The sequence below is a fragment of the Venturia canescens genome, chromosome 11 (genome assembly GCF_019457755.1).
Source record: "Venturia canescens isolate UGA chromosome 11, ASM1945775v1, whole genome shotgun sequence".
Taxonomy (NCBI): domain Eukaryota; kingdom Metazoa; phylum Arthropoda; class Insecta; order Hymenoptera; family Ichneumonidae; genus Venturia; species Venturia canescens.
The window spans coordinates 5,411,147-5,434,899 of NC_057431.1; the positions used below are offsets into that span (position 1 = coordinate 5,411,147).

The window sequence follows — 23,753 nt, forward strand, 5'->3', positions numbered from 1 at the left end:
GTCAATCGACAAGTCTCTAAAAAACGAGTTAAATGTCCGAAATGAAAAGCCAAAAGTTCGAATATTAATGAAACCTTTGAAAAGGCAATGCTTCATGATGATTTTGACGAAAAAAAATATGAAAAGAATTGCCAATGCGCACGCAAGAATTGTACGCAAATTTGTCTTTCTAGGGAATTTTGCGAGAGAGGGGATGGCAGAAATGGTTAGGCTGGTCGTCGTAGCTGTCATACCCGGATCAGTTGGCAACAGACCTTCGGTCTGTATGGTTATTGGGAGCGTATGGGATGCGTGTTGCTCGTGAAATTCAATTTTTCCTTTTCTTTTCTCGCTCGTCGAGTTTTTTGTGTACGTTCTTTGTTTGATTATCTTGTGTGTTTTTGGTAATGTTCGTTGGTGTTGTCGCGTTCGTGATTTTGGCGAGCGGTTATTGAAGCTACGAATCAATGGCATTATCGAACTGTCCTCAGCCAATAAATTCGTCGGGAAGTTAATTTTTCGATGATTTTGCAATAAACAGCTGTGTGTGTGTGCGCCCCTGTGTCTCTCTCGTGCGCGAACCAACGAGAGAGACCGAACCGTCGAACTGATAGGGACAAAGAGAGCGAGCATCGTTGGGAAAGGTTAGACGTGACATGGAGCCTGAAAGAATCATTTGACCCTAAGGGAACGAGACTCCCAGGCTCGTCGGATCGTTCTCATTGCGTCTGCTCGTTAAACACGAAACTCGGTAAGATTTTACAACACCCTCCTTTATTCGTCAATTCAATCAATTTAGTATTATTTATTGTTCGCTCGAAGCTCCCTAGGAGAGTAGAAAAAAATCACCAAACCCTTTTCTTTCGGATTTTTCACGTTTCCACTATCCAAAATCGCGTTCGCTCTCGAAATATTTGGAGGCGCTAGAAATTATTGCAATTCTCGAATTTACGCCCAATTTGAAATAGTTTTTTGACCTTGAACTTCGAAGAAAATAATGAATTACCGGAAATTGTTATTTCTTAATAAGACCTCATTATTCGATATTTTATTTTGGTTAATTTCATCGAATATGCTTCGAAATCTGTCCAAAGTCACTAGACACATTTCCCTCAACACTATGCTCCGCAGTTTTCACTAAACGACCGTCCAAAGTCGCTCTTCTTATCGTTCGAAACGAGAAAAAACAAAAATGGCTGACTTTTTTTGACTCCAACGTTTCTGTCAATTTCCCCATTGTTTGAGCCCAACGATCACAGCAAATTTTCGCACACGCGAATTCCATAATTTTTCGAAAATTATCAATAGTTCCAAGCTCCCGTTTGAAAATCAAAGCAGTCCGAGTTTTCCAATTTCGTCATCGTTCTTGGCCGCTGTCCTTGACCTTGACATTCGTCACAAAAAGTAGGTTTCTCAAAATCTCTCGTAATTTTGAAAAATTTCAACATTTTTTAATCCCCATTTTAAAATCCAAAAAAATTACGACGCAACCGTAGGAATGCAAAAAAAAATCGTCGCACACGATTTCCTGCTTTTCTATTTCGTTTTATCAACTTTGCGATTAAACGAGCCGAAACAAAAGCGAGTTCGTGATTTTTCTTCAAAACTTACATCAGCATCGCGGAATGACAATAAAAAGTAAACTCTTTAATCCCAAAGGCCGTGAAATATCGAACGAAAGAAGTGAAAAATTCGAGATAACTTTTTTCTTTTTCAATATTTTTTATTTAAAAGTAACATTCTTCAGTAAAACTTCATACTTTTTATCGAAAAAGTTGTTTCTTCGTTCGGTCACATTTCGATTGGAATAACGCAAATAAAAATTGGTAGCACGTACATTTGGCTGGGAATCGCGCACGGTTTTGTTATCTCCGTACAGAGAGTCGAGGCGAAAACTCGTCGGAGCGAGTTGCACGTTACGGGCACGTAGCGAGGACGCTCACAGGCCAATTGGCATGAGCCTTTGCAGCTTTTAGCCAAGGTGGGATGCGCCTACGCTGTTCTCCTCGTTCTAAGCCGTACGAATCCGCCAATTATTCTCTCGCGGTACATCAACGAAATGTTCCTTTTACCGTGGTTCTTAGAGTCGATTTAATTAATGGTAAACTCTCGAGTGTCAATTGTTTCATTAATTGGGGATAATTCGGCAGTTTTGAGGCTTGGAATCCGTTTATTTCGATTTCTAAAGAAATTCTTCGATCGGGGGAAGTGAAAATGTGGGAAGACGGCAAAAAAATTGTCGCTCTTTTCGAAAGTCAATAAATCCGAAATGCTCGAGTCAAAAATGGAGAATTGCGAAAATAAATAGAAAAATGTTGGAAAAAATATCGAAAATACGCGAAGAGTTCGGATGAAGAAACGAGGAAAAACATCGAAAGAAAAATAACCTCGAAAATTTCATCGGAAATGTTTAAAATAAATCGAATTTTTTTGCAGCTCGCGAAAAACGCTCGGAATCGTCGGCGTTGTAAATATTTTCTCTCCCTCTTTTTCACCAATTTAACCGTAAAGAAAACGGGCAATTTTCGACAGCTGGCCGAGGATTACATCACATTGCGTTTTATAAGCACATCGAACGAACACTCACGAATTTTTATTTCACACAAGACCTACGGCAACCGAGCGACTAGTGAGCGAAAATTTTTGTTTACCGCCGCTCTCCCTTCCCCCCGCCCCTTTCCGAGAGTCGTCGCTCGCTCGATTCCAAGAAACCGAGCGAGTGTCTTCGTCTTTCAGGTACTTTAGCCCAACATACCGAACAACCTTTTCGATATATTTCCCCTTTCTTTTGTATCCTGTTCCTTTCTCAAATCTTTTCTCTTCATTTCGATCCACAATTCCTATTCAAATTTTCCTAACCTAAAAACCCTTTTTCTCGCTTTTTTGAGGTTAACTATTTCCTTTACAATTTACGGCAGGGTGTCAAATGGACATCGGGCGATTCTCCATCGTGTCAAATGCCCATAAAATATATACCGTTGACCACCATACAACGGCGCGGTTTTATGGGCATTTGACACGATGGAGAATCGCCCGATGTCCATTTGACACCCTGCCCAATTTATTCGCAAACTTTTCCTTTCCTGAAAATTTCCATCCCCCCCCGCGAAGCGGTGGGTCCGAAACGCTACACGATTTCTTCGAAATCTCTGAAAATTTATGAAGCTCTAGAAACCCTAACAGTCCATGCACGGATTGTTGCTTACGGTTTCGCCTCGTTGTCGTCGTGCAGCCTGGGCACGCGTCACGGCTGTCGTTGGGCGAGAAATCTACACAACATCCATACGTTTCGAGTCATACACAACTTCTCTCTCCCTCCTCCCCCCTTCACTTTTTCCACAGTAAGTGTGTATTCGTTGCATAATATGCGGGTAACCTAGATCCGCGAAGAGCCCCACCGTCACACCGATACGAACTATTCTCCCACCCGACGTGCTCGTTACCCCTTTCAGGCACTTCCCCTTTGCGCTCGCTCTCTCTCGCTCTCCTTCATTTCGCGCTCCCGTCTTTGAGCGCTCGCTGACTTCCTCTTGTCCCTGTTTCTCTATGTCCCTTGCATATCTGGCTTAGGAGGGCAATGGCGAGAGGGAAAAAAAACGTTTGGGGGGGAGGAACGTTCGTAAAATAAATATCGATGAAACGTCAGATTTAATTCGTACGGACGGTTTTCGATAAAAAATGTTTTTTCGTATTGTTGGGAGAAAAAGTCGAATAATTTACATAATTTGATCCATTAGAATGAAAAAAATTGAATTATTTTATTTTTTCATTGATGGTGATTTTTTAAAATCATTCATTGAAAATAAATAATTTTGAAAAGTTTTGAAGTGACTTTTTTTGTAAATGCCAATCGTCGCGAGTGAAAATCTACGAAATCGTCATTTTCTTTCGGATCTGAAAATACTGAAATTCGCTGCGGGATTGGGGGCCGATTTTCTGGCGGTTTTGAGAGCCCCAAGGCCAGCGACGGGTGCGAAAGAAAAATAAACGCGAGACTCGCGAGCCGAGGCACGGTTTCCTGCGGCGGAACGTAATCGACTTTTGTTTTTCGCCTGCGTCTCGTGACGGATTTTCGAGGCTCCGCGTCGCGCGGAGAGTTAGTTTTTCTCAGTTTTTGTATTCGCGTATCGCAAGCCGATGAGGAGTCCGGGAAAATGTAATAAATTGTTTTTTTTTTTACTTTTTCATCGGAACGTCAAAATTTCGTACAAAGTCGAACGAAAAGGGGGAAAATTTGTTTTTTTCAACCCTCCCATCCCCGAATATGAAAAAAATTCATAAAAAATTGGAAAAAATGAGAAATTCGACGCATCGGACGCCTCGCGTCATGCAAATCGCGAAAAAACTCCCCCTCGCTGGAGGGTCGACCCAGTTCGCGAAATTTCTCGTGCGCCCAGCGCACATCCGGTGAACTAGGGCGCCCGATCGCTCGAGGACGTCAAACACTTTTCCCATCGCTCTCTCTCTCTCTCTCCCTCCATTCGCAAGACGCAAATTCAGTGATGGTTCGAGCCACCAATGAAGTGACGAAGAAACAGCCAAACGAGCTGGAAAAATCGTCCGAGTGGAAAATCAATTTGAAAAATTTTCACTCCGATCGGTCAATTTTTTATAAAAGGTCCCAACATTTTATGCTTTTCTGATAAATTTTGACAACTTTTTTATCACGTTTACGATTTTTTTTTTTCTTTCATTTTTGTTAAATTCGATTGAAAAGTTTCCAATTTTCCTCAATTTAGTCAAATAAAATCACAGTTTTTTACAATTCTTTGACGTTTCGTCGAATCCAATTGAGGAATTAACATTTTTTTTAGATTTTCATCATTTCGATTAAATAATTTATCATTTTACATAAAACTGAATGAAAAAGTGGCGATCTTCGAACTCTCGTGGGATTTTATCAAATTTTCTTTACCATTCTTCGACGTTTCGTCGAATTCGACTGCATTAACATTTTTTTCAAGTTTTTAGTCATTTCGAATAAGATAATTTCGAAAAAGTGTCGATCTTCAAACTCCCATGAGAATTTATCAAATTTTTTTTTTTAATTTCCATTCAATTTATTTTAAATTACTAAAATTAATGAAAATTTGTATTTTTTCCAATAAAGTTGTATATTTCAATTGACATTCTCGTTCGATGAACTTTCCAATCAAACGTTTTTCCTTTTCTTCGTTTATTTTTGAACTTCTTTCAAGTTTTTTTTTATTTTTATTTTTTTTTTCATTTTTTAACTTATTTTCACTGAAAATTGGGACTTTATGAGAATCACTCGATTCGATTCGAAAAAAGGTTTTTTGAAAAAACCTCCAAGAAAATTTGCAGCGCGTAGGAACATCCAAACCCGCATTGCCACGAAGATTCTTCGCTGGTCGAGCGCAACACTTAATTGCAGGCCTTAACCAGCGCACTGCCGGACGTTAAACACGATAAAAGAGCGCATTATGCCTCGACGTATATCTGTGTCGATATACGAAAGAGCACGAGCACGCTTCGACACGTGTCATGCCAAGAGAAGCAGATATTTCCATTGCGTAACTATTCTCTAACCGAGGTCCACTCTCGTGCCCCTGCATGTGTGCACATCGAAATACAAGTGAAATACGCTTTTATATACGCACGCGGAAGTGTCGACTCGTAAATCACGCTGATATTCATCGGCGATCACGCATCGGCCATTTTTAAATCGATTTCTTGAGCTGCGTGCGAGGAAAAGTTAGTTTGAATTTGTTATGGAGATTGATTGAAAATTTGCAAATTAATTAAAAATTTTTATTGAGTTTTTGATGAATTTTAAATATTTTTTAATAATTACTTGCAATTATTGGCGAATGGAATTAAAAAAAAAAGTTATTTGCTTAAAAAATTGGGGAATTCAAAATTTTGTTGATTAATTATTTGCAATTTATGGCAAATTCAAAATTTTGGTGAATAATTATTTGCAATTTTTGGCAAATTCAACATTTTTTTGAATAATTATTTGCAATTTTTGGCGAATTCAATTTAAAAACAAAATTATTTGCAATTATTGGCGAATTTAATTTCTTATTTATTATTTGGAATTTTGGCTGAATTCAATATTTTTTTAAAAATTATTTGCAATTTTTGGCAAATTCAAATTTTTTTTGAATAATTATTTGCAATTTTTGTCGAATTCAATTTTTTTTTAATTATATGCAATTTTTGGCGAATTAAATTTTTTTTTATTATTTGAATTTTTGGGCGAATTCGATACTTTTTTTCAAAATTTTTTGCAATTTTTGGCGAATTCAAAAAAATGTTTTCAAAATTATTTGAAATTTTGGGCGAATTGAAAAATATTTTTCAAAATTTTCTGAAATGTTGGGCGTTTTCTTTCGTCAAAATTTTTTATCAGATGCAACGATCTCGATCGACTAAAAAATGTGAAATTTTTTCCATTTTTTGGATTCAAAAATGTTTTTTTGATTTTCAAAATGTTTTTCATGATGCTTTTGCAACTTTTTGAGTTTGTAAATTGAAGATTGAAAAATATTTGGACTGTACGAAATGTAGGGATTTGAAAAACCGTCGAAAATGTTGAAAACTTTGAAATTTCGTAATTTTTCGACTCGTACGAAGGGCAAAAACGGAAGATTCGATTCGAGAGCTCAATGTCTGTTAGCGTTTGGCAAAAGAACGCTTTGTCGAGACTATTATTAGTTGGCTCGTTCGAATCTCTCGAGATAAAATGCGCTTCAAGGGCGAGTACAGATTTAATTATCGCTTGAAATATTCATCGCGGCTCGATTCGTCCTCGAAATACCGAATTTTCGAGTCCAGTTTCCACGACACGAAACGCACCATCGAAGTTTCGAAATTTTCCATTTTTTCTATTCCACGCTCAACGAATGAATTTTGTAATAAAAACAAAATAAATAATACATTTTTAAAATTGTTGTCGAATCAAGCTTATCGATTTTTCACCTCGAGAGAGATCAGATCGTGCACAATCCGATTGCACAAGTTCTCCTTTCCAGCTCGAGTTCTTTCAGTTCGTCGACTTTCACCAGTTTCGTCGCTCAAACCTTCCCCCACCCCCTGCACTGGCTATTCAAGAATTTTTCAATTCGTTCCACTTAACATTTGTTTATTAATTAGCCGCCTTTTGAAATTTTGCTCTCCCTTGCAATCGAGCTTAAAAAAATTTCATTCGAAAATTCTTCTCAGTCACTTTTCCATATTTCGTCAGTTTTTTTCTCGTATTTCGAAATATTTTCCAACCGGATCGTTTCGACAGAATTTCCGATTTTATTCTCCAAATTTAGCATTTTTTCGAATCGATTTAACCATTTTTGTAAAATGTATTAAAAATTATAAGATTTTTCCGAATTTTCAATAGTTTCTCAAATTTTACCACCGGGTGCGAAAATTTTTATGCTATTTTACTCAATTTTGACTCCTCCCGACTCATAACCCGTTCAAAATAATTTTACATTGAAATAAAATGAGACGAAAATTCGAAAAGAAAGATTTTCCTCGAACTCACAAACTCCCGAAATAATAGAATATTTTATTCGAATATCGGGAAAAGAGAAAGTTGAATTATTTCGATGAATGAGAAATTTGAATTGATCGAGTGAAGGGAATGTTTCAAGAGCGTTTAGAATACGAAGCCACAATGATTTCGTATCGCAAAATTCATATGGAAGGTGAACGATTTTTCTATATTTGCCCCTCCGAGTGAAAGGACACACGTTTGTGGTCGCAACTTTTCGCTGTAATCTAAAGACTGTTTGAGCGTAAGGCTTCTCTCTTGCCTCACAATGAAGGAGCGTAAAATACGTCTATATACACGGGGAATTTCCTGGGGCAATAACGCGCGAGTTGCGGGTGAAAGTGTCCGACGAAGTAAACTAACCGTACGTTTTAACGCGCAGTTCTGGCGAGGGGAAATCCCGTCACGATTCGACAGGACAGAAAATTCCGGACGTGAGCGATTTTCCCTCCCCGAGGAGGCTCTAATTATGCTTTCATTATTCCAGCGATAAATTTCAATTTTTTCGCTCCCGGAACGTCGACACTTTTGTCAGGAATGTATTTCCACTAAAATTTCATTTTTCGACACAAAAATTTCAAAATTCAAACAAAATGATTTTTTATCGGACACTTCAGCTGGGAAGATAATGACAGGTGAGAGCTAAAACGGTGCATGGAGGAATCAATAAAGCATTGACAGGAAGCGAGCCCGTCTAGAGGAGGAGGAGGCTTTCCTGTGTTTTTATTTAAAAACGTACCGAGCCACGTGTCCGTTGTGCAGTGCACGTGCACCGTTCGATGTCTCGCGCGAGATAAAAATCTCTGGCTCCCTCGATTTTCGAGACAGCATGAGCCGAGTTTGAGCTCAGATTAACGTTGGAGAAAACGGGCATTAGTAGTGCACGACCGAGAAAGGTTTAATTTTTCTGAGAAGGCAAAAATAAATTTGACATTTCCAACGATCTTTATACACCGATCGAGGAAAAAGTCGTTGAGGAGGATAAGCTCCGGGTAATTTGAATTTAACGATCGTACGCGGCAGGTTCGAGGCTCGGGAGGTTTTAAAAGTTTCGAAATAGGCCTCCAGTCTCTCCGTCCCATTTAAATCGGCCTCTCCTCGTCTGTACATACACGCGGGCGCGTGTGTTGAGATCGGGTGGGTACAAGGACGCAAAGTAGAATATAAAGATACCGAAAGGTGCGGGGATCTAAAAGTGTGGGGTGAAAATCTCGTCGAGGCCGTAAATAGCCGTAAGCGCCTGAGGCTCGCTCCGCTCGGCTCGGCGGTCAGCGGCGTTCTGAGCGGTTCGTGGGGGGAGGGCGCGGCGGATGGCGCATGCGCGAGTCCCCCTCCGGGGCTGCTTTTTTGTCTCGCTCGATCAGCTGTTTCTGCGACGCCATTTTGGCTGCAGGCTCGCTGCCCAGCTGATGTGCATGTGTGTGTGGCCCTCGCGTGTTTCTCTGCGTTGGGGCTTTTTCTCGTGCTCAGCTGACCTCGCGACGACTAAAAGCGAGACGTCCGATGCCCCCTCCGCGATGCTGCGTCGAGTCTTTCTCCCTCCAGAAGCGTAGCACGCGCTTGGGGAGCAAGAAAAATATGGAGGAGGGCGACCTAGCCTGGCTCTGCCCCACTCCTCGCCCACGTCACTGGCTCTGGTCTCTGGACTCGGTAACGCGAGTCCCGTTGAATCGATCCGCTCTTCTGTACCCGGGACAAAGGAAGGCGAATTTTCGTCACTAATGTTTCTCTGCTTTTCATTTTTTTTTCGATTATTTGTGCGCTTGTTTGAGGCGCGAAATAATTGCGAATCATTCGCAAATATTTGGACGTCTTATCCCGATTTTTTAATGTCGTTTAAACATTTCGAGGGGTGATTAAAAATTGAGGAAGTTATTGGAGAGTTGGGACGTTTATTTCTCATTGCAAACGATCAAGACTCCATTTTATTTTTAAGCACTTTACAGGCTCGCTAATGTGTCGCGAGGTTTTTTAACGTCGGGATCCCGCGGCGATCGGAAGGTGGGGGAAACGCTACTTTTCGGGAGCACCTTTTATGAGGAGCTTCCGATTCCCCCGTGAAACCCGAGAGCCCTGTTCTGCTCGTCGAACTCTTGGAGCCTCGCGTCACGAGAGATTTGAACTCGTGAAACTTGCAGGTACAGCGAGATGTGAATACGTGCGTAGATAGTCGGAGAGGATTTTCGGAGTTTGACGCCTTTCCGGAAATAGAATTGCGCTATGGTCCAGAGGGCAGCACCTTGGAGCGTTGATTTCCTCGGCAAGGAGCGGGGACTCTTTTCAATGGGGGGAAAAACCTTTTGTATGAAAAAATGGAATTTTCACCTGAAACGATTGTGCTCGTGTGTGCTGGGTGGTTTCGGGACTTTCATTTGTCTTTCGAATGATCCTGAGCGAGGGGGGGTCAAAGAACGAGGATTAAGGGGGTCTAAGTGCTTTGGCGTACGGAGAAACGACTTTGGGTGGTTGTTAAGCCTCGCAGGGGCCAATCCGCCTAAATCGTAGGGCCGAGAGGGTGCAATACTCTCGGGGAGACTCGTCTAGACGTCGCGGTTAAAAACCCTCGCTCTCTTTTCTTCTCGACTCCCTTGCCATGGTTCGACGCCATGAGATGTGCGAGCCAGCCGGAGGTTTGGAGGCACGAAAATCCTCGGAGGACTCGGTCGAGGATGAAAAGCGGTTTGGAGCTTTTGGGGACGACGGAGAGCGGTTGAGTGCCGATCGATCGTTTTTCCGGGCACTCAGAATCGTTTGGAAACTCCTTGCACTCAAAATCGAGTTTGACGTCACTGGAAATCGTTCAGAAGATCGTTGCACTCAACGCACTCAAAACACTCAAATAATTGTGGACTCGAATTTGGCGAGCAAATGCCTCGGTCACTCAAATACACTCAAAACTCATTGCACTCAAAACCTCGGATCATGGAGTAAAAACTCAAAACTCAGCACTCAAAGTCGAGTTTGACTTGGCTCAAAATCGTTCAGAAACTCATTACACTCAACGCACTCAAAACACTCGTAGACTCGAATTCGGCTAGCAAATGCCTCGGTCACTCAAAAATACTCGATGCACTCAAAAACACTGAGAACTCATTGCACTCAAAACCTCGGATCATGGAATAAAAACTCAAAACTCAGCACTCAAGGCCCGGGGGACTATTGAGTCGTTGGCACTCAAAATCGAGTTTGACTTGGCTCAAAATCGTTCAGAAGCTCATTACACTCAACGCACTCAAAACACTCAGAGAATCGTAGACTCGAATTCGGCTATCAAATGCCTCGGTCACTCAAAAATACTCGATGCACTCAAAAACACTCAGGATTCATTGCACTCAAAACCTCGAATCGTGAAATAAAAATGCAAAACTCCGCACTCAAGGCCCGAGGGACCAACTCCATTTTGAGTTGCTGGCACTAAAATTGTCCTCAACACTCACGGCACTTAAATCCCCCAGACTCATGATCCAAACTCACTTCACTTGAATTCACTCGAATCATGTAAAAAAAATCGCTGCACTCAAACTGATTTCGTGGGCAATACTTCAAATCGCTCGATGACTCAATAAACTCGAACTCGCTGCACTCAAACTCAACCAACTCGAATTAACTCAAACCAAGAGGAACCTTGATTCGTCCGAATAACTTCAAACGAACCAGCTCGATTGAAAGATTTTACACAACTCGAGTTCCGTGCACTCAACAAGGCTGAAACTCATGCCACTCAAACTCAACGCATGAAAAAAAAAATCTTTCAAAAATTCAGTAAATTCGAACTCAAAGTCCTCAAACGAGCTAAAATTCCTTCCAGCCTCCCAAAGCTCACTGAACTCAATCCCGGTGCACTCAACTCGCCCGAAACTCACCAGCCTCAATTCCCCACGGGCTCAAAAAATCGCAAATTTTTATCAAAACATTTTCCAAACTGTCTGACCTCAAGCCCACTCGCTCGAGCTCAAATCAAAAAATAAAAGCTCTAATCTCGAGTTCATTGAGTGCCAGCTCTCCAGAACATAATAATTTTCGTCCAGCATTATTCCACACACTTCTGGTACGTGGCACATGGCTCGTTGAGAAAAGCCAACACACGTGTGTGCTCTGTCTCTCTCCTCTTTCTCATTTTCTTTCTCTGATCTGCTCCGCTGGCTACTCGTGACATCCAACACTCGGCGGGTCTCCGGGCAACGGGTCATTCACTCCCCTACCGCGATTATACACGCGACGTACATATCTTTATCCTCGTACATGTGCGTGTACATTTATTTATACAAGTTCTTGAGGACTCGCAAGAAAATTCAAAGAAATCATCGTCCGGGGCCACATTGCCGTAGGTCCTGACTCTGATACGTTCGAGAAGCATGCTCGCCCCTTACGAGGAGTCTTATTTTCGTATATTTCCAATTATTTTCATCCGTAGCGATTTACCATTCCCATTTTAACGCAATTTCCCAGTGATTCATCGTTATAAATAAATTTATTAGTTTCAACGATCTCCGAGCGTAGAAAATGAGTCGAAAAACTTTGAGGCGGGACCTTGAAAAATTCGTGCTTTTTCATTAGTCGCTTCAAAACAAAGGAAAGTCGTCCCCCCTTCGGGGGGGGGGGGGGGGGGGCAAAAATGATGCTCCAAATTTGGAATCGCGGCTATTTTCTCAACTGGAACGCTCTCGAGTCGGACGTTCACACCGTATTTACCAAAAGTCCCCCCCCCCCCCACTCGCCCCCGCACCGCACAACCCTTTCGGACGTCATTCCCCCCCCCCCCCCCCCCCCCGTCCTCCCCCCGGAGTCTTGCCCATGCGCTAGCTCAGCCGGGCTGCGATGTCGAATGAGGAAAAGCGCGGGGGCGCGCGCATTATTCGCGACGAGAGTCCGAGGGAGGGAGGAATTGAGGCTTCGTATCGAGGGGTTGAAGGGGTTGCGCATGACACGCAACTCCAGTCAGCCTGGTGCTCGCGTTCTCGCTTCTTCACCCCGTCGGTCGTAAACAGAGGAAAACATAAATAAAGGTCAAATTGTGAAAATTGAGCAGCGACGTCCGACCCCCGTTGCCCTACATTTGCTAATCGGGGTGTAAAAATCAACTCGGCTTTCGTCCTCGACGCCTGTCGCTCGATTTACCACCCTCGCGACCCAATTCGACCTCGTTTTTCGAGGGGTCAAACCTCGAGGGCGCGCGCTCTATTTTTCGAATATGCCAAATGCACGAAAAATTCTGTTCTCCGGGGACTGAACGCGGCTCCAGGACGGCGCGAATCCGGCGACACGATATGGAGGGGTGGGCTTTTACTTTCCGGTGAAAACGACGAATTTCCCATTTTTTTCGCGGCTGTTTTCACGGTTCTTCAATTTCTGGGGGTTTTTTCGATTTTCCGGTCTTCTCTCGGCATCGAATTTCAGACTGAGGGAATCCAATTCACAACGAATGTTCGCCACTGCCAAGTTCTTTGATAATTCACCACGTGCCAGTGTTTTTTATACTCGTAAATATATTTTTGTATGATAATTAACGGTGGAAACGGCCAAAATGTCGACGACACTCTTGCAATATGTGGCTGAATGTTTCCAAGGACATCTCGAAGGTTTGTTCAAACGGCATTTCGGATTTCGACATTTTTTACAATTTTCGTGTCGTCTAGAAACGTTTTTTTCAATGAACAGTGTTCATTTTTGTTTGAGAACCCCTGCTTAAGACTCGTCGCTTTTCCCGCCACGTGCGCGAGTCTCCGACTCCTTTTCTCTCTCCCTCTCTCTCTCTGTTCTCTCAATTTTCTCAGACTTGTATTCATGTTAATGCCGTCATATGTGCGCGTACATTGAAAGTTCTCTGCTGAGCAAAATCTAGCACTTCCGGTTAACTTTGTAAAGAGCCAACGGGAAAAATACCGCTGGCACTGACAGTTAGAAACGTTGCGATGGATCCCTCAACGATTTTTCTCACCCTGCCCACGATTATGCGATTTATACTTTAGATTTTCAACCATAGATTCAAAAAGAACGACCTCGATATCGCCTTGTCAAAAAATATCGTCATAATCGAAGATTTTTCGATTTCTCGGTCCGCCATTTTGGATCGGTTAACCTGTATCCAGATTTTGAAGTTGAAATCACAATCAACAACTCAAAACGCCTCTGAATATGAATTTTCGTGAGAATCAGTTTTTTTTTAAATTTTATCATCCGCCATTTTGCACATAATGAAAATTGTGACCTCAAAATCGAGATCAGCGATTCCAAAAATCCCTGGATACGGATTTTCGTGAAAATCGTTCAATTCCTTGCTTTTTCCGTCCGCTATTTCGGATCCGCCATTTTGTACATAAATTTCGATCCTGAAATCGAGATCAGCAACCCAAAAAACCCCTGGATACCAATTTTCAAACGAATCCGATGATTTTTAGTGATTTCCGCCATTTTGTTGTGGGGGAATTGCCCCCGACGCGAGGGGGGGGGGGGGGGGGGCTGCCGATTGGCAAATGAATCCGCGATGTTCATCAAGCAGCACTCGATCTAATAACACGCATGCATAGCCATAGATTGACCGTTCCGTTTGATCATGTTGCAGGGATGCACTGCCTCGGCGCAGTGTCGGGGGGCGAGTCAGCCAGCCCCAGTGGGGTTAGCAGTCGCGGGGGAGTTATGAGCGTAGTTCGAGCTCTGGGTGTCTTGGTATGCGAGGGAAGACTGCAGGGACCACCACGTGGTTACAAGGAGGGTCCACACTGTGCTGCGCCTCTTCAAGCTCTGCCGAACGACCACGTCTGCGAGAAAGACAACTATCTGGTGAGTTACCTCCCCATAAGTCGAGTCAATTCCACGTGTGGGGTGACTCACACTAAAAACTTCAAGTCCCTTTATCTCCGGCAATTCCGAAAGCAAAATAGTTCAATTGTAGTCTTTTGAAAAGCCCGTGAACTCGGCTGTCGGTAGGCGCTGTCAAAGTGGAGCGTCATCCTGAAAAAATACAGCCTCCCCAGGATCACTTATGGAGTGACTCACACTAAAAACTTCAAGCCCCTTTATCTCTGGCAATTCCGAAAGAAAAATAGTTCAATTGTAGTGTTTTGAAAAGCCCGTGAACTCGGCTGTCGGTAGGCGCTGTCAAAATGGAGCGTCATCCTGAAAAAATGCAACCTCCCCAGGACCTTGGACTTTGAGTGCGAGGTCAATTCGACCAGCAACAATGAGGCGTGACTTCGAGCCAAGTAGCTTTTGTCACAAGAGTTTTCCCTCTAAATTCTGTCTTATTTCCGATTCCTGAGAGTTTGTTTAATCCCACGGGTCACCCTGTACGTGAGGCTCGTTAGACTCGGTTTCATAAGGGCTGCACTCACCCCGTCATGGCTCGGATCCCGGGAGGGCATGCACGTACGCTCGAGCGGTAAAAGAGGCAAAGCTAAAGAGGCTAGAAATTGGCCTTCCTCAATGGTGTAATCAGCAAGAGGCAGGCAGCAGCGCATATTTTTTCCGATGTCAAAAGAAAGAGAAAAAAAATCATGGGATGAAAGTCAATGAAGTTATTATGATAATAATGGTGATTAGAAAATGAGGTTGAAAAGGAGAAAATAATGAAAGCGAGATATCGGACTGTGGAGGCCGGGAGAGCACACAAAGTAATGGTAAAATAGAATACTGCACCGTGCGACGAGGAATGACGAAACTTACTGGGAAGTGAGTGAGTCAGAGCGCGGAAGTTTCTAATTACGTGTTCTCGATTCTTGGTGACTCCTCAGGTACACCGAGACTCGTATTAACTGAGGCGCATATACGTACGAGCAGAATGTGATATCACGGAAAGGGATCTTTCCGGCGAGGAAATAATGTGGCACTTTGAATAATCCGACCTTGACTGTATGTTCGCAGTGCGGTCGTTATCTCGTCTTGGTGAGGGAAATTGCTGATAGAATAACCATCGGTTCGTCGTTGTCGGTCGAGGTATTGATGTGCACCGATTGTCCTTGTGGACTGGCACGCGCGACCTGTAAACCGCCGGTATCGTTATTACCCTCCACCTCGATAACACAATGGCAACATCCTTCGGATATATTATTGGAATATTGGTCGATCAGCGTCGTACCGAGCAAGTAAGTCGATCAATAATGAATTTTCCAATTTAAAATGCTCAATGGAATTTCCTATCGTTCACCGTTTCACTTGAATCGTAGTTCGACCTTAAAATTACGAGGGTGCACTCAAAACTTTTCACTCAAACTCACATAGACTCACGGTTCATTTGATTTATTAATTAAGACTCGAGATGATGACTCGTGGAAGTTACTTACAGGCACTCATAATCACTCAAACTTACGACTCATGAGCACTCAAAATTATTGACTCGAACTCACGACGACTCGGGGGCACTCAAAATTACTCACTTCTCTTGTAGATGATTCATGATTCAACGTAATTTTATTAACTCATGAACACTCAAAAGTAGTCACTCAAACTCACATGGAGCTTATTCATCAAACGTGCTAACTCAGACTCACGGTAACTCATGGGCATTAAAAAATAGGGGCTCGAACGCACGAGCACTTTCAGACACTCGGAAAAATGAACTCAGCCATCCAGGCACTTGGGAATATTAAATGAAACTCGCAATCTTTTATCATCACTCAAACTCATTGACTCAAACCGGGAATGAGTCACGGGCATTCAAAATTAACTCAAATTCGCGTCCGTCTAAGAGCACTCACCAACTTTTCGTCAAAATAACTCATGGGCACTCAATATTATTAACTCACAAGCTATTAACTCACATTAAATCATAAACACTCAAGTACTCACTTAGACTCACACGAAGCATGATCCATAAAACGTACTAACTCAGACTCACGATAACTCATGGGCATTAAAAAACTGGGGCTCGAACGCACAAGCACTTACAGGCACTCAGAAAAATTAACTCAACCATCCAGGCACTTGGGAATATTAAATGAAACTCACAATCTTTTATCATCACTCAAACTCATTGACTCAAACCGGGAATGAATCACGGGCACTCAAAATTAACTCAAATTCGCGTCCATCCGAGAGCACTCACCAACTTTTCATCAAAATAACTCACGATCCATCCTAACTCAAGTAACTCACGGGCACTAAAAATTGGGCACCAACGCTCAAAGGCACTCACATAAGTTAGCGATTCGTCCACAATCAATGCCTTCGGTCCGACTGAATCAATTGAATAATTCGACTTTATCAGGAGTCCGGAAACCATGAACTCTCAGGGTCTCTATCAGGCGGTTAGATCCCGTTTGCACTTCAGTCAAATAGCGGCATGGTGGTCGCGGAGCCAGGGTAAGAGACCGAGTTACGTCGCAACGCGAATAGTTTCCCACAGTGATGATAATCTGAGGAAGTTCAGAGAGACGCCGATCGAGCACACGTTCCCATTGGCCGGAATCGGGGACAATAATTCGATAAAGGTACGTTTCAGCATTTTGAGTGACGCCAGATTTGAGTGCAAGGGCTTGATTGAACGATCATTATTTTTAGGTTACCGTGTGGGCATTGCCGAGAATGGAGGAAGTGCCAACGCTACATTGTCCGCTTCATCCATCGAAAGAGAGCGACGATGAGTGCGCGGCACGCGCACTCACACCGACTAAGAATGGACCTTTGCCTTCAACGACCACCCACACTGTTGAGAGTCTCGTATTGCCTGGTAATTATCATATCCAACAATTCATTCGCACTGAGCACGAGTTTTTTCAAACTTATGACTGTTGAGTGCAAACTCATGAGTTTCCGAGGCCCCGTGAGTCGCGTCAAGTGCTCTTTCATGTTTTGTGTCTTTTGCGTATGTTTAAGTGATTCAGAATTCGAATAAATTCAAGTCATTCGCTAAGCCTCGAAGATTGATGATTGAGTTTTTGAGTTTCCACTACTGTCCTTGAGTTCTTGAGCTTATGACTGCATTTTTTTCCCTCTTTTTCGTCCTCATTTTTATTTGAGTGGCTGATAAACTTTCAATGCGATCTCGTTCCCACGAGCCAGTTTTTTTTTGAGATTTCGAGCGTTTCCTCGAGTTTTCGGAGAAAATGTTGAGTGCACGCCGTATCTCGATGAATTTTCGCACTACGAGGTTCTAATTGAGTGTTTATTCCACAGTAATCGTCGACGACAGACTGCAAACGGCCTGCGACAAGCCAGGGAAGCACCACTGTCACTGCGAGGACGAAGAGGCGAGTCCGCCTTCGCCGTCGATACGTCCAAACGGTGAAAGAAAGCGTCGTCGTTCTTTGCCTTGCGGTCCTTCGCACGAATTGGCCTCGACTTCGTCCCACCATGGAACTCTGCCACTGCCAGCGGTTCGGGAAACAATAACACTCAACAACGAATCGTTGCACACTCAAAATTTAACTTGTGATAAAAAGTACGGGATCGGGAGAACGGAAAGTTACGAGAGTCGCGCCTATTTGAACACCGGAAGCCTCGAACGCTGCTTTCGCAAACAAGTCAGCCTCGAGGACGAGGGGAACGAGGAGAAACGCTACAAGCCATCGAGCGACAATAATCACTCGATAAAAGATTCCGATAGTCGTAACGACGCCGTGAACAACAATGAGAGCAACGAAAAATCCTTAATAACTCAATGCCCGAGCTCGTCAAACGAGAACAATGAAAATAAGACTAAAAGAGACCGGGAGGAGACTCAGAACGAGCCGCGTTTTCTCGTCTCGATAAACGAGAGCGCGAGGAAAAACGGCGCGAAAAATTACGAAGCGAAAGCTTCCACGAGTTGTTTTCGCGGCGACAAAATATTCGGAGATCCTGCCGCCGGTGGCGGCGGTGGCTCCATGAAAATCCGAGAAAATTTGGCCCTCAAAAACTCACCGCCTTGTACCGTTCACCAGAATTACCGGGTTCGGCAAACCTCCACCGGCGTTTCAACCTCCAACGGGCAGGAGTTGACGGCGCTCATGTCAAAGTTGTCGTTGCCAAAGGATAAGAAACCAGAAAAAAACGAGAGGCGAGATTCCCGGATTTTTGAGTGGTTCGAAAAGGTTCCGAAGCGAGTTCCGCCCCCGGAGGAAGAAAAATCTAATTGTGCACGGGCGCCGCACGAGGAGGCGCGCGGGAACGAGGTTCGCTTGAAAAGCTGCAATTTGGAGCTCAGCCAGCGGGAGTTCAACGAAGTCCTGGCGGTGCTGCGGGCGCGAACGCCGACGGCGCCCTCGCGGAGGCGCGCGGGGCCCAAGGTCACGAAGCGTCGGGACCGCGCGGAGAAAATGTCGGACGACGGAGCGTCCCTTTGCCCCGTGCACCGGGAGAAAAGACGCAGCAGCCCATCGAGCGCCGGCTGCGAGTGCAAGCTCGCTACCAGCCCCGAAATCATGAGGAACGACCTCGGGCAAGGTCACGGCAATTGCGGACCGCCGTCCAAGCCCGCGGACGTTCTATTGGGCGCGATCCTTCGAACGAGCCGCGAACGGAAGGGCCTCGCGGACATTTCCAACGGCACGAGGGCCCGGAATCTCGACGAGGGCAACGAGGACGTCAAACTCCGCAATCCCGAGCAACGCTACGAACAAGACAAATCTTTACCGAACGTTTTGAACAAAAGGCTCAGTCGCTTCAGGCAGCTGTTTCAAAAGGAATTGGAGAAACGTAAAATCCTCACGGACGAGGGCCACCGCCACGCCGAAACTTCACGCCAACCCCAAAGTCACGCCAAGGCCAACGGGCAAATCGGTAATAAAACCGAGCACACCGAATCCTCGGATTTCCCCCTCGGAGCGGACCAAAGTAGCGGACGCTGCTGCGAATTTTTCAACGAGTCCCTCACCGAGACTGAACGAAGTCTGAACAATAGTACAAATCGAGGACCGACCTCGTCGACCTCCAAACAACTCGGGCTCAACCGAATACACGACGATCACCACGAAGATCCGCTCACGTTCAATCAAACATTCGCCAAAAGTAACGCGACCCCCATCAACGGCTGCCTCAACACCCGCTTCCGGAAAAACGAGCCCGCCGATCTCTACGAGGACGAAAAGGGCGTTCCTTCCGCCAGCGAGCAAGAACAGTTTCGACGCTCCTTCGAGAACGCCGCCTCCATGGTCTTTCACAGTCGCACCGGCTTACCGCTCACTTCCAGTCCTGCCCCGCTGCGACGCGGGCACTGCTGTTTCGACTACGACAGCACACTCAATTCCGTCTCTTCAAAAAGAAGGTAAAGCACATTTTTCCCCCGAGGAGTTAACCTTTTCACCCAATTTCTCCTCAAAACTAATTCCAAACGTTGGGAACAGCGCCCTCTTCGAGCTGAACACGCCGCCGAGCCCCGGCGCCGTTTCCTTGGAAGAGACCGATCGGGAGATAGAAACACCAGGGGACGGTGACGAGGCGCCGAAGCGAGGATCGCAGACCCGGGTGAGACCGCAGAGCCACGCGCTCCTGGGGAGCTTCGAAGAGTCGGCGTTGAACGGTCGCCTCGAGCCGGTTTCTACCGTTCACGGTTTCACCGCCGAACTCGGCGCCAGCGGCTCCTTCTGCCCGAAACACCGCAAGCTTCCGGTCACCGTGTTCTTCTATACGCTCGGGGACAACGACAAGGTCTCCACACCGTACCTTGTAAGTCGAATATTGAGACAAACATCTCGACCGTGCCCGACCGGAACCTAAAAAAATTCTGCTTTCCTTCCAGGCTCACATTAACTTAGGCAAAAAGGGCTACCAAGTTCCGAGGAGCGGAACCATTCAAGTTACTCTTCTAAATCCACTCGGCACCGTCGTCAAAATGTTCGTCGTTTTGTACGATCTTTCCGACATGCCGCCCCGATCTCATACTTTTTTACGCCAACGAACCTTGCGAGACAAAACGCTACGCTACCTCGTTCATCTCAGGTAAACCCAGTAATAATCATTTCGCGACAACGAAAGTATGATTTTCTGAAAAAATCCATCAACTTATGTACTTTTTTGTTCATTCCGTGGGCAGATTCATGTCCGGAAAATCAGGACGAATATATTTACACACGGACATAAGAATGATAATATGCCGGAAGTCGGACGTCGACACAGCCTCGGATTTTGGCTCGGAACCACCCAAGGAGTTGCGAAGTTACATACACGGTCCTACGAACCCAAAATTTTCACCGAGGTGCTGAGCCACGTGGTTCTTACCGTGGAGTTGTTGCTGTCAATCTCTCCGTCTAACTAGTCCCATTCGAGTCCAAGTTTGACGCAACAAAACATGAAAAAAATCAGATAAAAGATACGCAGAATTTACACGAAAATGTGTGAAATGTTAAAAAAGAAATGTGAGTGAAAAATCACGTTGTTCTCACATTGAGAAAGAAAGAAAAATACGATCGACGAGTTGAGAGAGTGGATCGAGAAATTTCGTGACCTTTTTATCGTTATTTTTTATTTATTGTTTCCGGTTTTTTTTTTTTTTTTTTTTTTATTATCGGCAGAAAAAACGTTGCAGCTCGAAATCTGTCGGTGAAGAGGAATTTTTTTCCCCCGTTTTTTCACATTCTTGTTGTTGAATTTTTATTTATTTTTAATTTCGGCCTTTATTTTTACTTTGTTGTTTTCATGAATTTCTCGGTCTCGACGTCGCGAATTGTAAATAGGGAAGAAAAACGTAGAGTACGGCGTGTGTAAAGAGCCACGTAAGAATTATATTTCGAGTGGGATGATACTGCCATGGGTAGCCAACCTGCGTTAAAATTATTAGATTATATATAAGTTACGAGAATGAAAAAATGAGAGGAGATAAATGAAGCAAAACATCGTAAATAATTGATTAATTCGTCGATTAATTACTAACGATTTAATTAGCTCTTAAGGGGAATCGAAGGGGAGAGGAGTGTGAACAATTTGAAGTGATAAAAAAGCGGTGATAAGGCGAAGCGCGCGTCGAGCAAAAACGCGTCACTCTGTTCGAATTTGCGTGATAATATTGAAAAAAAATCGAATCTTTCGACTGATCAACGAACAAAAAATCATCAAAGATCACTGAGTCATCAGTTTCTTTGGTAAAATCAAAGCCTTCGCTACTTTGTTAGACGACCTTAAATCATTATATTTTCTTATCACGTACAGAATCTAATTATTTTTCAAATTGCTCACAATTTTGTTGAGTAAAAAAGGAAAAAAACCTTTTTTTTCAAACGTCAGTCGATTTTTCGAGCTCTCAACGAGTGACGCGTTAAACTGCGATTTTTTGGTCAAAGAAAATTATTATTTACACGGGGAGGGAAGAAAGGAGGAAAATAAATGCAGAGAAAAAAAAATAAAACAGAACACGATTTTTGTGTCCGTAGCACTGTGATGAATATATATATATATATATAAATTATATATATATTATATATTATAAATTTAAAACAAAAAAATGAATAATGAATTGATAGATTACGAGAAAAAAATAATTTAATGAGTTCAAGAAAAGAAAGGGAAAAAACGAGACAAAGAAAAATGAAAAAAACCTATTTACGTAGGAGAAATATCGTAGGCTGTAATTCACACTATTCTCATAATGGTCGATACAACAAAACGTTCGAAAAAACAATGCATCAAGTTGAAATATTATTTTTTAAAAATAAATGAGCTACGAAGAAAGAAGGAGAAGAAGAATAAAAGTATGCTCACTGAAGTGCTCCACGAAAATTGCCCGTGGATAAAAAAAAAACTTGTACAAATAAACGATGAAAAATTATCTTTTTCCTTAAAAACGTTGGTTTTTTCGAATTATTTTTTTCTATTATTCTGTGATTTTTTTTTCTATCGTTATTGAAATTTGAAGAAAAACGTAGAGCGTGTAATCACTGCCATGCTGTACACAATACTTGATTTTTATAGCAAAAGTGAAAGAAAACGTTGAAGGATTTTTATTTGCTAAATAAATGTACGTGATAAACGCAAATTTTATTATTTTTCGTTCGTTAAGAGATGTGTGATGAGCTCGCTCGATTAATGATAAACAGCTGATTCGTCTAATTTTCTGGGCTAAATTCATTATTTTAAGTTTTAAAAGCAACCTGTGTATTTTTCGTCGTGATTGAAAAATGTTGGAACTCTGTTTTACGATCGTCCCGTTCGAATTGCTGGTGAAAATCTAAATCTCAGGAATTTTCGAAATTGTGCGCTTTTCGTCACTCATTTCCCTCGCGATTCAACGAAACGAATATTTTCGAAACTTTTTAATTGAATCCTCACGAATTTCGACTTTACGCGACCATCTTTTTGTACGAGAGTATTCGATGGTCTTTGAATAAATCAATATTTTTGAATCTTCAACAAAGCATCTGGAAAGTGAGTCAGGAAAATTGAATTTTTTCGAAAAACTTCCAATCAAAGCCACAATTCTGATTTCTTCTTTCCAAAATTTCGCGAAAAAAAGAAGTTTTACTGCTTTTATTATTACGCTCATTTGCTCCCGAGCACATTCAAATCGTAGCTCATTCCCGTTCGTTAAGTTGCCCAAAAGGGGGAGAATTTTTTAAAAATTACTTTCGTTTTAAGCACAGAAGCAAAATCGAATTTTACCATCGCCTTTTGTAATTCTGTGAATTTTAATACTTCATTGATCCGTTCAACAGAAATATACGACAAAACTCTATTTAAATTAAGCGGATTAAAGAGTTGAATTATTTTTCGATAACTTTCGCATGTTGATTTGTGATTTTGGGAGGAGCGCCGGGGGGGGGGGGGGGTGGAAATACGATGATAAACTTGTCAAAATAATTAGTGCGTTCGAAGGAATATTAAGGGTAAGAGAGAAAGAAGAAAAATCGATGAATATTTTGTCTTAGGAAACAAATAAATTTGCGCTTCTTACTGTGAGCTTGTAAAAAAAAATATATATATATTTTTTTTTTTCATTTTTTTTCGTTGCCGAGTCGCGGTAGATTGGTGCCAGGCGTGTAAATAGTGTAGCGTTATTTTATTAATGAAATGAGAGAGGATCGAAAAGATGTGTACACGAAAAAAGGAGAAAAACAATGATAAAAAAAAAACTAAAAAAAAAACCACTCACGAAATATTGTTATTGCTATACGGTACTTTTTATTATAATTAATTCTACCGACGGTGTCTCTGTATATGCGTGTGGCAGAAGAAAAAAAAAATTCCTGCGACTAAACGTCAAATATGTCGATTGGCAGATGCGATATACCGAGATGGAGAAAAATGTTGTTCGAAAATACAAAGCGATCGCGAATTGGGTGTGTGGGATAGGCCAAAACATAATAAAAGTACTTTAAGGCATTAAAATTTAATGAAACGTCTTTCCTCATTCACT

General features: G+C 42.8%; 1 protein-coding gene across 2 annotated transcripts; it reads left to right on the forward strand.

Moving 5' to 3' along the window:
* The first annotated feature begins 252 nt into the window (after positions 1 to 252).
* On the forward strand, positions 253 to 23,730 carry atos (atossa). 2 transcript variants are annotated; one of them, XM_043432622.1, is made up of 9 exons: positions 253 to 730; positions 14,058 to 14,275; positions 15,356 to 15,576; positions 16,698 to 16,920; positions 16,991 to 17,159; positions 17,606 to 19,673; positions 19,753 to 20,074; positions 20,148 to 20,347; positions 20,442 to 23,730. In XM_043432622.1, exons 2-9 carry the CDS (start codon positions 14,060 to 14,062, stop codon positions 20,608 to 20,610), a joined length of 3,588 nt encoding a protein of 1,195 aa, XP_043288557.1. In that variant the 5' UTR covers positions 253 to 730; positions 14,058 to 14,059; the 3' UTR covers positions 20,611 to 23,730. The 2 variants fall into 2 exon arrangements, with proteins under 2 accessions (XP_043288557.1, XP_043288556.1); XM_043432621.1 differs by lacking the exon at positions 253 to 730 and adding an exon at positions 12,626 to 13,074.
* The last annotated feature ends 23 nt before the right edge of the window (positions 23,731 to 23,753 follow it).

What these genes read in the sequence shown, in the direction of transcription:
- atos (XM_043432621.1), top strand. Translation starts at nt 13,020, where the DNA reads ATGTCGACGACACTCTTGCAATATGTGGCTGAATGTTTCCAAGGACAT. An exon ending in TTTCCAAGGACATCTCGAAG is followed by an intron (nt 13,075 to 14,057) that starts GTTTGTTCAAAC and finishes ATCATGTTGCAG; the next exon opens with GGATGCACTGCCTCGGCGCA. An exon ending in GGGACAATAATTCGATAAAG is followed by an intron (nt 16,921 to 16,990) that starts GTACGTTTCAGC and finishes CATTATTTTTAG; the next exon opens with GTTACCGTGTGGGCATTGCC.